This window comes from Somniosus microcephalus, chromosome 1, assembly GCF_052327205.1.
Source record: "Somniosus microcephalus isolate GS21.2 chromosome 1, FLI_Smic_1.0, whole genome shotgun sequence".
NCBI lineage: Eukaryota > Metazoa > Chordata > Chondrichthyes > Squaliformes > Somniosidae > Somniosus > Somniosus microcephalus.
Genome location: NC_140987.1, coordinates 162,575,706 through 162,587,886, shown reverse-complemented (window position 1 = coordinate 162,587,886; position 12,181 = coordinate 162,575,706). Strand labels below are relative to the sequence as shown.

The 12,181-nt window shown below is 48.1% G+C and overlaps 1 protein-coding gene across 1 annotated transcript in view; it reads left to right on the top strand.

The window, feature by feature from the left end:
- LOC147124429 (aminopeptidase Q-like) overlaps positions 1 to 12,181 on the top strand; it is a 338,328-nt gene that overhangs the window by 266,207 nt on the left and 59,940 nt on the right. Inside the window, exons 13-14 of the mRNA XM_085987070.1 lie at positions 127 to 182; positions 1,055 to 1,202. Coding sequence (XP_085843196.1) covers positions 127 to 182; positions 1,055 to 1,202 — 204 coding nt within the window. The remainder of the gene's footprint in view (positions 1 to 126; positions 183 to 1,054; positions 1,203 to 12,181) is intronic.

The window sequence follows — 12,181 nt, the reverse complement described above, 5'->3', positions numbered from 1 at the left end:
TGAATACAGTGTTGGAAGAAAGCCCAAATTGTAAAAATTCATTGTCTAGACACTTTTTGTATTGTTTTGAATTAATTCATTGTTGTTATCTACTTTTCTTTAATTCTGAGTACTCATCTTCCATAGGTTATTCCAGTTCTTAACAGAGCACAGATTATCAACGATGCATTTAATCTAGCACGGTGAGTACTGCATCAGAACAGAAGTACCTGTATAAGAATGTTCTTTTATCTGTTAGCTCCTCTGTAATTGTGATCAGAGCCTCAATACTGTGTATTTAGAGGCTCTGTTCTAATTACAAATGAAGTATAATCAACTCAATTTCAGAAAAATATCCATCCTATATAACAGCAGAAATTGGGATTCGCATGCAGAAGGCTTAGCATAATTTTAAAAGCTGCTCATGTTAAGTGGCTAAAGCGCATGCTTTCTGATCCTTGACAAATATTTGAGATTATCTTTTTTATTTTACTTTTAACATTATCAGAATGCTAGGAATTGTCCCTATTGACCATGAGTGGAGGGATAGTTAACTAATATTGCTAAATAAACAGTTTTGCCCTTTTAAAATTATTTTTAAATAAGTCTGAATATTCAGCCTTCATTTTAATAAATTTGGAATCTCCATGACATAATTAACCACTCTTCATTTAGTAATGTAATAAACAGACTGGATCTTTCCATCAATGGAATCCTGAGCACTTTGGCCCCAATTTTAAGTCAGGGCGAGATCAGTCCATGCGAGGGCCTTGATGAACAACAAGCTTGCATGCTGAGGCCCAAAGAGCTCCCAGGCCTCATTTTAATATCCAGGCCCTGACTCCTGCCCGATTCTGGCAGAATTCAGTACCTGCCAGGCAGGCGGGTGCAGAGATTTGGGTGGCAGGAGGCCACCACTGTGGACCACAGGAATGGTCCCCGGCAGTCAAGTAAGTGGCGAGGAGGAGGGCTCAGCAAAACCCCTAAAATTAAAATTATTTTTTTTCAACCAGAAATATTGCTGAAATCATTGCAGGTTTATAGTTAACATTCTGTTGTGTATGCTACCTAACAGGACTGGACATGCTGACATCAAAATTGCTCTGAGTACAACTTTGTATCTTGCTCAGGAACAGGAAAACACTGTATGGCTCATAGCCCTGAATCACTTGGACTATCTTGGATTACTAATGAAGAAAACCTATACATATGGGCTTTATAAGGTACAAATACATTCCTATATCCTCTGTTTACAATCCAAAATTTAACATTGTAATGAGACAGCGTGACTCATGGCACACTCAATAACTTAATCCTTTCATTTTATTGGGGTGATTTTAACTTTGGATTTCAATGGAAATGAAAATGGGGAGAGGAATTTAAAGGACAGCCGAGCCTATATAATGCATTTTACACTGTCACCAAAATTTAAAATGACCTCCGTTGTGTCTAAATTCAGTGTCAAATTGGACAATGATAGGACTAAGGAATATTTGTAGTTTCTGTAATGTATATACCTTTAAGGGGGGAACTATCTTTTACAGCTCATGTATACTGCAGTACCGGCAGTGACCACACCTGTATATAACACTGAGTAGTAATCTGTACAGATCAGTTCCAGTGTGAGCCACGTTGAGTAAACACCTGTTGTACCATTCTCCTGCAGTCTGTGTCTTATTATACACAGACACAACATTGGCGACAAGGCAAGTTCGAACCTACCTGCAACTCTGCATCACCTCCCGGGGATTCGTTCCTGGAGATCAGTGGAAAGAAGGTCAAGGCCAGAGACTCGGGCGTCGACCACGGGCAACCGCCCAGTCATCCAGCAGAGACTCAAGAATTGCGGGGGAGGCTGTCGAGAGCCAGGCTTGGCTTTCCAGTAGAGGTGGTCCAGCGAAACGGGCTGGCAACAGGTAGTGCGCAGACCCTTCCCGGACAGCGGCGGGCTAGAGCCCGACCGAGCGGCACAGCAAAGGGCCGAGCAGTGTCGACGGGGGAGAGAGAGAGAGGGCAGAGCGCACAGGGTGCAGCCGGTGTTCAGGGGCCTAGCAGCGTCGAAGAGAGGGAGAGAGATACGCGCAGAAACCCGCGAGGCGCCGCCATTGCCACGAGGACCGCCGAGAGCGGCGTTGGCAGCAGCGCAGGAGAAGCGCGCGAAACCTATAGGGCGCCGCCATTGCCATGAGAACCGCCGGGAGCGGCGTTGGCAGCAGCGGGGGAGGAAGGAAAGCGCGGGAGACGCCATTTTAAGTCATTGGGAGACGCCATTTTAAACTACATCCAAAATGCCGAAGAGTGGCAGTATCACCGCATTTGACAATGAAGTCGAAGATTGGACTACATACGTCGAACGAATAGAGGTATACTGCAAGGCAAATGAGGTGTCAGATGACAAGAAAGTGTCGGTATTGTTAAATTTAATGGGTGCAAAGACGTATGGTTTATTACGAAATCTAGTAACCCCAACGAAGCCAATGGAAAAGAGTTTTGAAGACATAGTAATGATACTACAGGAACATTTAAACCCCACACCGCTGCTGATAGCAGAAAGATTCAAGTTTCACAAACGGAACCAGCATAAGGATGAAAGCAATGCTGATTATTTAACAGAACTGCGCAAACTATCGAAACACTGCCAGTTTGGAGCGGGACTGGCAGATACCTTAAGGGACAAGTTTGTGTGTGGGCTTCAAAGTGAAGGAACCCAGAAACGGCTTTTATCTGAAAAGGACCTTACGCTGAAAAAGGCTTTCAGCATTGCGGTATCATATGAAGCAGCAGCACGGGGCGCTGCAGAGATACAACAGAGACCGCAAGAATATGGCACAAACGAAATGTCATATAGAACAGAGAAGTGCTATCGCTGCGGCAGAACAACACACGACCAGAATGATTGACGGTTCAAAGACAAAGTGTGCAGACAGTGTGGAAAAGTAGGACACATAGCACGAGTCTGCAGGTCGGGAAAGAAAACCAGCAATAAGAAACCTAGCAAAGAAAAGTACAAGAATGTACATAAGATGACGGAGAATAGTTCAGACGAACAAAAGCGTGATAACGACTCCGAAACCAGGGAACTGAGTTGTCTGAAACTACATAGTGTGATCACAACAGAGGATCACCGAACCATTTGGGTCACTCTCAAGATAGCAGGAGTCCAGGTAAAGATGGAATTGGACATAGCATCAGCCCTAACAGTCATAAACCGACGGGACTACGAGCGGCTATTCTCACACATAACCTTAAGAGACACAAAAATTATTTTGAAGACGTACACGGGGCAAAAAGTCTACCCCAAAGGAAAAATAAGGGTGAACATTATATATAACGGTAAGGAAACACCAAAACTAGACTTGTATGTATTGCAAGATGGAGGACCACCATCACTGGGACGTGAATGGATCCGGAAAATACAACTGGATTGGCATTCCATACAGGCACTGACTGTGGCTGACAAAAAGGATGACGACGTCACACCTGGGCGACTGTCAAAGATCCTAACTGACGCGAAAGAAGTGTTCCAGCAAGGACTTGGAACACTAAAAGGCATGACAGCGACGATTAAAATTGAAGAAAACGCAAGCCCAAAATTTTTTAAGGCCTTATGCGATCTGTCGTCAGCCGTCGAAACAGAGCTGGAGAGTCTGGAACGTTCAGGTGTACTGTCCAAGGTAGACCGGAGCGAGTGGGCTACACCCATCGTCCCTGTGATGAAAAAGTCGTTGAGCAGCACGCCTGGGGAACCAAGGAAGGTTCGCATCTGTGGGGACTTTAAGGTAACAGTGAACCCGGTCCTTCACACCGTACAATATCCACTTCCGCGGATTGAAGATATTTTCGCCTCGCTATCTGGAGGGAAACGCTTCACTAAGGTTGATCTGGCCCAGGCGTATCTGCAAATGGAGGTAGAAGAAGCATCAATAAAATACCTCACAATCAACACCCATAAAGGTCTCTACCAATACAACCGGCTGGTATTCGGGGTAGCATCAGCTCCGGCTATTTGGCAGAGGGCAATGGAACAAGTCCTGCAAGGGCTCCCAGGGACCCAGTGTTATTTGGACGACATCCTGGTCACGGGCGAAAATGACAGTGATCACCTTGCCAACCTGGAGCAGGTGCTCACTAGATTGCAGGAATATGGGCTCCGAGCTAACTGCCCCAAATGCGAGTTTTTTAGAAAACAGATCTCGTATTTGTTAGATCCGTGTATCTTGATGTTGTGTCCTTCAATAATTAGACAAGAGACTGCAGGGAACGATCAACAGGTGTTTACTGAATGAGGGTTACTCTAGAACTATCTATACAGATCCCTACTCATGGTTTATATAGAGGTGTGGTCACTGCCGGTACTACAGTATACAGGAGCTGTAAAAAGTAGTTCTCTCCCTTAAAGGTACATACATTACAATTCCTCCCCTTTTAGATTAACAGTACCATAACACTCATTTAACAATTAAATATCAACTAATTACAATTAACACTTTTAACATGCAACATTAGCTGAAAATAGTCTATTTATAAATTCAGTCTTTGGGGAGGCTTCCTGATCCTTTCTGGATAGCGCCTTTCCCGAGTGTCTTGCTCTTGGTGCGGAGGCGATTCTGGCCCCCTGTCGTCGGTTGATTCATCAGCTTCCGATGCGACTCTTTCTGGGGTAGATGCGACCTGTACGTCGGGTTCCTCACCAGGTACGTATGGCCGAGACATGGGGTTGACTCGTTCCTGTGACTCTAGGATCTGGTCAGCATGGCGTCTCACAATGCTCTCCCCAACATCCACTGTGTACATTAGTGGGCCCTGCCGTGTGCATATCATTCCTGGTTGCCATTTCTCTGTTCGGTAGTCGCGGGCCAAGACTGGTTGCCCTACATTGAAGCTCCTTGTCGGCGTCTCATTGATGTGCTGGAATTGCTTATTCTCAACATCTCTTCGTACATTTGGTCTGAGCAAATCCAGATGAGATCTCAACCTTCGGTTAAAGAACATCATGGCTGGGGCCTGGTTGGTGACTGCATGTGTCGCATTTCTGTAGGCTAACAGGAAATTGTCCACCTTATGCTGCAGTGGAATGTCGTCATCGCACATGGCCTTTACTGCTTTTTTAAAGGTTTGTACGAACCTCTCAGCCAATCCATTTGTGGCTGGATGATACGGGGCGAATATGTAATGCCTTACCCCATTCCTTTTCATAAATCTTCGAAACTCTTCGGACACAAACTGTGGTCCTTTATCAGAGCAAATCTGCTCTGGCAAGCCGTTCCTGGATAAAATGGTCCGTAGGACTGCAATAGTTTTCTCCGTGGTGGTGGAGGACATTTTGATCACCTCAGGCCATTTCGAGTGCGCATCCACGGCTATTAAAAACATTGAGTCCATGAATGGACCAGCAAAATCAATATGCACCCGTTGCCATGGAGATGAGGGCCACTCTCATGGGTGTAGAGAGGCATGTGGTGGTGCATTTTGGACCTTCTGGCATCCTGAGCAGCTCTTTGTCAGGTCCTCGATTTGCTGATCGATCCCCGGCCACCACACATAAGCCCTAGCGAGGCTTTTCATTTTCACCCCTCCCAGATGACCTTCGTGAAGCTCATTGAGCACGCTCTCCCTTAACTTGGGTGGAATTACCACTCGGGATCCACACATCAAGGTCCCCTGGCACACTGACAGCTGTTCGCTTCTGGATGAGAATGCTGGCAACAGTGAGTCGCCATGTGCTGGCCATCCCTTCACCGTCAAATCATATACCCGAGACAGTGTCGGGTCATTTCGGGTCTCCTTCTCTATACCAGCGTTAGTTACTGGCAAGCATTCAATTATAGTCGAATGAAATATTTCGACAGGATCCACTGCTGGTGCTTCCTCCGCAGTAGGCAGTGGCAGGCGTGATAGGCCATCAGTGTTTCCATGCTGTTTCGTGCCCTTATACTCGATTTCATATTGGTGCGCCCCTAGAAAAAGGAACCATCTTTGTAGCCGTTGCGCAGTCATCACCGGAACGCCCTTCTTTGGATTAAAGATGGAGACAAGTGGTTGGTGGTCAGTCAGCAAGGTGAACTTCTGCCCGTGCAGATAGTGATTGAACTTTTTCACTCCCCACACTAGGCTGAGGGCCTCCCTGTCAATCTGGGCGTAGTTACGCTCGGCTGAGGTTAGTGACCGAGACGCAAAGGCTACTGGCCTCTCCGAGCCGTCCGGGAATTTGTGCGACAGCACCGCTCCAATACCATAGGGTGATGCATCACACGCCAACCGAATTGGTAGTGCTGGGTTGAAATGAGCCAACACCTCTTTTGATGTGATCAATGCTTTGCTCTTCTGGAAAGCTCGTTTACATTCGTCACTCCACTTCCATGGCACCCCCGTTTGCAGTAGGGTCTTCAGTGGGTGTAGTACTGTAGACAAATTTGGCAATAACTTATGGTAGTAGTTCACCAGCCCGAGGAACGACCTCAGTTGTGACACATTTTCCAGCGCTGGAGCCTTGACTACTGCCTCAATCTTTTCAGGGGACTTATGTCACCCCTCTTTATCAATAACGTGGCCACAATACAAGATCTGCTTCTGGAAAAACTCGCATTTGTGGCGATTAGCTCGTAGCCCATATTCCTTCAATCTAGTGAGCACCTGCTCCAGGTTGGCGAGGTGATCACTCTCATTTTCGCCCGTGACCAGGATGTCGTCCAAATAACACTGGACCTGGAATCCCTTGCAGGACTTGATCCATTGCCCTTTGCCAAATAGCCGGAGCTGATGCTACCCCGAACACCAGCCGGTTGTATTGGTAGAGACCTTTATGAGTGTTGATCGTGAGGTACTGTTTCGAGGCTTCTTCTACCTCCATTTGCAGGTACGCCTGGGCCAGATCAATCTTAGTGAAGCGTTTCCCTCCAGATAGCGAGGCGAAAATATCTTCAATCCGCAGAAGCGGATATTGTACAGTGTGAAGGACTGGGTTCACCGTCACCTTAAAGTCCCCACAGATGCGAACCTTCTTTGGTTCCCCAGGCGTATTACTCAACAACCTCTTCAGTACAGGAACGATGGGTGTAGCCCACTCGCTCCAGTCCACTTTGGACAGTACTCCTGAACGTTCCAAACCTTCCAGCTCTGCTTCGACGGCTGGGCGGCTCGCATAAGGTCTGGCCTTAAAAAACTTTGGGCTTGCATTTTCCTCTATTTTGATCGTCGCTGTTATGCCTTTTAGTGTTCCGAATCCCTGCTGGAACACTTCTTGCGCGTCAGTTAGCATTTTTGACAGTCGTCCAGGTGTGACGTCGACATCCTTTTTGGCATCTACAGTCAGTGCTTGTGTGGAATGCCAATCTAGCTGTATCTTCCGGATCCATTCATGTCCTAGTAGTGGTGGTCCTCCATCTGGCAATACATATAGGTCCATTTTTGGTGTTTCCTTGCCGTTATATATAACGTTCACCCTTATTTTTCCTTTGGGGTAGACTTTTTGCCCCGTGTACGTCTTCAAGACAATCTTTGTATCTCTCAAGGCTATATGTGAGAATAGCCGCTTGTAGTCCCTTCGATTTATGACTGTTATTGCTGATCCTGTGTCCAATTCCATTTTCACTTGGACTCCTGCTATCTTGAGCATGACCCAGATAGTTTGGTGATCCTCCGTTTTGATCACGTTATGTAGTTTCAGACAACCCAGCTCCTTGCTTCCAGAGTCTGTATCATTTTTCTGTTCGTCTGAACTACTCTCCGTCACCTTATGTACCTTCTTGTACTTCTCCTGTGGAGATTTCTTGCTGCTGGTTTTCTTTCCCGACCTGCAGACTCTTGCTATGTGTCCTACTTTTCCACACTGTCTGCACACTTTGTCCTTGAACCAGCAATCCTTATGGTCGTGTGTTGTTCTGCCGCAGCGATAGCACTTCACTGTTCCGTATGACATTTCATTTGTGCCATATTCTTGCGGTCTCCATTGTATCTCTGCCACGCCCCGTGCTGCTGCTTCGTGTGATACTGCAATGCTGAAAGCCTTGTCCAGCGTAAGATCCTTTTCTGATAGAAGCCGTTTCTGGGTTCCTTCACTTTGAAGCCCACACACAAACTTGTCCCTTAAAGTATCTGCTAATCCCGTTCCAAACTGGCAGTGTTTCGATAGCTTGCGCAGTTCCGTTAAATACTCAGCATTACTTTCATCTTTATGCTGGTTCCTTTTGTGAAACTTAAATCTTTCTGCTATCAGCAGCGGTGTGGGGTTTAAGTGGTCCTGTAGGATTGACACTACGTTTTCAAAATCCTTTTCTACTGGCTTCTCTGGGGTTACTAGGTTTTGTAGTAAGCCATACGTTTTTGCACCCATTGAATTCAACAATACCAGCGCTTTCTTGTCATCTGGCACTTCATTCGCCTTGCAGTATACTTCTATGCCTTCGACATATGTCGTCCAATCTTCAACTTCATTGTCGAACGCTGTGATACTGCCACTCTTCGGCATTTTTGGGTGTGGTTAGACTGGCTCAAAATGGCGTCTCCCGCACTTTACTTTCTTCCCCGCTGCGGCTTAAAATGGCTCCTCCCGCGCTTTGCTTTCTTCCCCGCTGACGCTGCTTGGCCCTTGAACACCGGCTGCGCTCTGCGCGTTTTCCTGCGCGACTCTCTCTCCCGTTGACGCTGCTCGGCCCTTGAACACCGGCTGCGCTCTGCTCTCTCTCGCCTCTCTCCCCCGTTGACGCCGCTCGGTCCTGAACACCGGCTGCGCCCTGTACGCTCTACCCTCTCTCGCACCCCGTCGATGCTGCTCGGCCTTTTTCTGTGCCATTGGTCGGCTCTAGCCACCGCTGTCCGGGAAGGGTCTGCGCAGTACCTGTTGCCAGCCTGTTTCGCTGGACCACCGTGACTGGAAAGCCAAGCCTGGCTCTCGACAGCCTCCCCTGCGATGCTCAAATCTCCGCTGGACGACTGGGGGGTTTCCCGCGGTCGACACCCGTGCTTCTGGACTTGGCCTTCGTCCACTGTTCTCCAGGAGCGAATCCCTGGGAGGTGATGCAGAGTTGCAGGTAGGTTTGAATCTGCTCGTCGCCAATGTTAGATCCGTGTATCTTGAATTGTGTCCTTCAATAATTAGACAAGAGACTGCAGGGAACGAGCAACAGGTGTTTACTGAATGAATGTTACTCTAGAACTAAATTTCCAGATCATTACTCAGGGTTTATATACAGGTGTGGCCACTGCCGGTACTACAGTATACAGGAGCTGTAAAAAGTAGTTCTCTCCCTTAAAGGTACATACATTACAGTATTGTGGCCACGTTATCGATAAAGAGGGGTTATATAAGGCCCTAGAGAAGATTGAGGCAGTAGTCAAGGCTCCAGCACCGGAAAATGTGTCACAACTGAGGTCGTTCCTCGGGCTGGTAAACTACTACCATAAGTTCTTGCCAAATTTGTCTACAATACTACACCCACTGAACACCCTACTGCAAACTGGGGTGCCATGGAAGTGGAGTGACGAATGTAGACGAGCTTTCCAGAAGAGCAAAACACTAATCACATTGAAAGAGGTATTGGCCCATTACAACCCGGCATTACCAATTCAGTTGGCATGTGATGCGTCACCCTACGGCATTGGAGCGGTGCTGTCGCACAAATTCTCGGACGGCTCAGAGAGGCCAATAGCCTTTGCGTCACGATCACTAACCTCAGCCGAGCGTAACTACGCCCAGATTGACAGGGAGGCCCTCAGCCTAGTGTGGGGAGTGAAAAAGTTCAATCACTATCTGCACGGGCAGAAATTCACCTTGCTGACTGATCACCAGCCTCTTGTCTCCATTTTTAATCCGAAGAAGGGCGTTCCGGTGATGACTGCGCAACGACTACAAAGATGGTCACTTTTTCTAGGGGCGCACCACTATGAGATTGAATATAAGGGCACGAAACAGCATGGAAATGCTGATGGGCTATCACGCCTGCCACTGCCTACTGCGGAGGAAGCACCAGCAGTGGATCCTGTCAAAATATTCCATTCGACTATAGTTGAATACCTACCGGTAACTAACGCTTAGATCGAAAAGGAAACCCGAAATGACCCAACACTGTCGCGGGTATATGATTTGACGGTGAAGGGATGGCCAGCACATGGTGACTCACTGTTGCCAGCATTCTCGACAAGGAGAGAACAGCTGTCAGTGTGCCGGGGGACCTTGATGTGTGGATCCCGAGTGGTAATTCCACCCAAGTTAAGGGATAGAGTGCTCAATGAGCTTCATGAGAGTCATCTGGGAGGGGTAAAAATGAAAAGCCTAGCCAGGGCTTATGTGTGGTGGCCGGGAATCGCTAAACAAATCGAGGACCTGACCAAGAGCTGCTCAGAATGCCAGAAAGTCCAAAATACACCACCACAGGCCCCTCTACACCCATGGGAGTGGCCCTCATCTCCATGGCAAGGGGTGCATATTGATTTTGCTGGTCCATTCATGGGCTCAATGTTTTTACAGGTAGACTATCCTTTATCCGAAAACCTCGGGACCAGCCGTGTTTCGGTTTTCGGAAAATTTCGGATTTCGGAAGGTGGGTCGGCGGGGGTCCGCGGGGGGGTCTGCGGGGGGGTCGGTGGGGGTCGGGGTCGGCGGGGGTCGGCGGGGGTCTGCGGGGGGGTCGGCGGGGGTCGGGGGGGGTCGGCGTCGGCGGGGGTCCACGGGGGCTCCGCAGTCGTGGCTTGTCCGTCGCTGCTAGCCTGGAATGCAATGAAGTTCCGCATTTCCACCAACAGGTCGTCGTGCTCGGTCGGAACGGGCCGGCACCGCCGCGGGCTCAGAGCTCTCGTTGCTTTCGAGCCTTTGGAAGAGAGTCAGGTGGTTCCGCAGGGGGGTCGGCGGGGGGTCGTGCGCACGACGTACGCTGACCCTCTGCTCAGCGTAAGTCGTGCGCCACTCTGGTCATGTCGTGCGCACGACTTACGCTGACCGAAAAAACCTTCGGTTTTTAGAGGGTTTCGGTTTTTGGAAGTTCGGCTAAAGGGTAGTCTACCTGTAATAGCCGTGGATGCGCACTCGAAATGGCCTGAGGTCATCAAAATGTCCTCCACCACCATGGAGAAAACTATTGCAGTCCTACGGACCATTTTTGCCAGGAATGGCTTGCCAGAACAGATTTGCTCCGACAACGGACCACAGTTTATGTCCGAAGAGTTCCGCAGGTTCTTGAAAAAGAATGGGGTAAGGCATTACACATCCGCCCCGTATCATCCAGCCACAAATGGATTGGCTGAGAGGTTCGTACAAACCTTTAAGAAGGCAATAAAGGCTATGTAAAATGACAACATTCCGCTGCAGCACAAGGTGGACAATTTCCTGTTCGCCTACCAGAATGCGACACATGCAGTCACCAACCAGGCCCCAGCCATGATGTTCTTTAACCGAAGGTTAAGATCACGCCTGGATTTGCTCAGACCAAACGTACGAAGAGATGTTGAGAGTAAGCAATTCCAGCACATCCATGAGAAGCCAACAAGGAGCTTCAATGTAGGGCAACCAGTCTTGGCCCGCGACTACCGAACAGAAAAATGGCAGCCAGGAACGATATGCACACGGCAGGGCCCACTAATGTACACAGTGGACGTTAGGGAGAGCATCGTGAGATGCCATGCTGACCAGATCCTAGAGTCACAGGAACAAGTCAACCCCATGCCTCACCCATACGTACCTGGTGATGAACCCGACGTACAGGTCGCATCTACCCCAGAGACAGTAGCATCGGAAGCTGATGAACCAACCGACGACAGGGGGCCAGAATCGCCTCCGCACCAAGAGCAAGACACTCGGGAAAGGCGCTATCCAGAAAGGATCAGGAAGCCTCCCCAAAGACTGAATATATAAATAGACTATTTTCAGCTAATGTTGCATGTTAAAAGTGTTAATTGTAATTAGTTTGATATTTAATTGTTAAATGAGTGTTATGGTACTGTTAATCTAAAAGGGGAGGAATTGTAATGTATATACCTTTAAGGGGGGAACTATCTTTTACAGCTCATGTATACTGCAGTACCGGCAGTGACCACACCTGTATATAACACTGAGTAGTAATCTGTACAAATCAGTTCCAGTGTGAGCCACGTTGAGTAAACACCTGTTGTACCATTCTCCTGCAGTCTGTGTCTTATTATACACAGACACAACAGTTTCCTTGGTTAAACTATTTGGGAAAAATCTTGACAGGGGCGGGCTGCGTAGGCG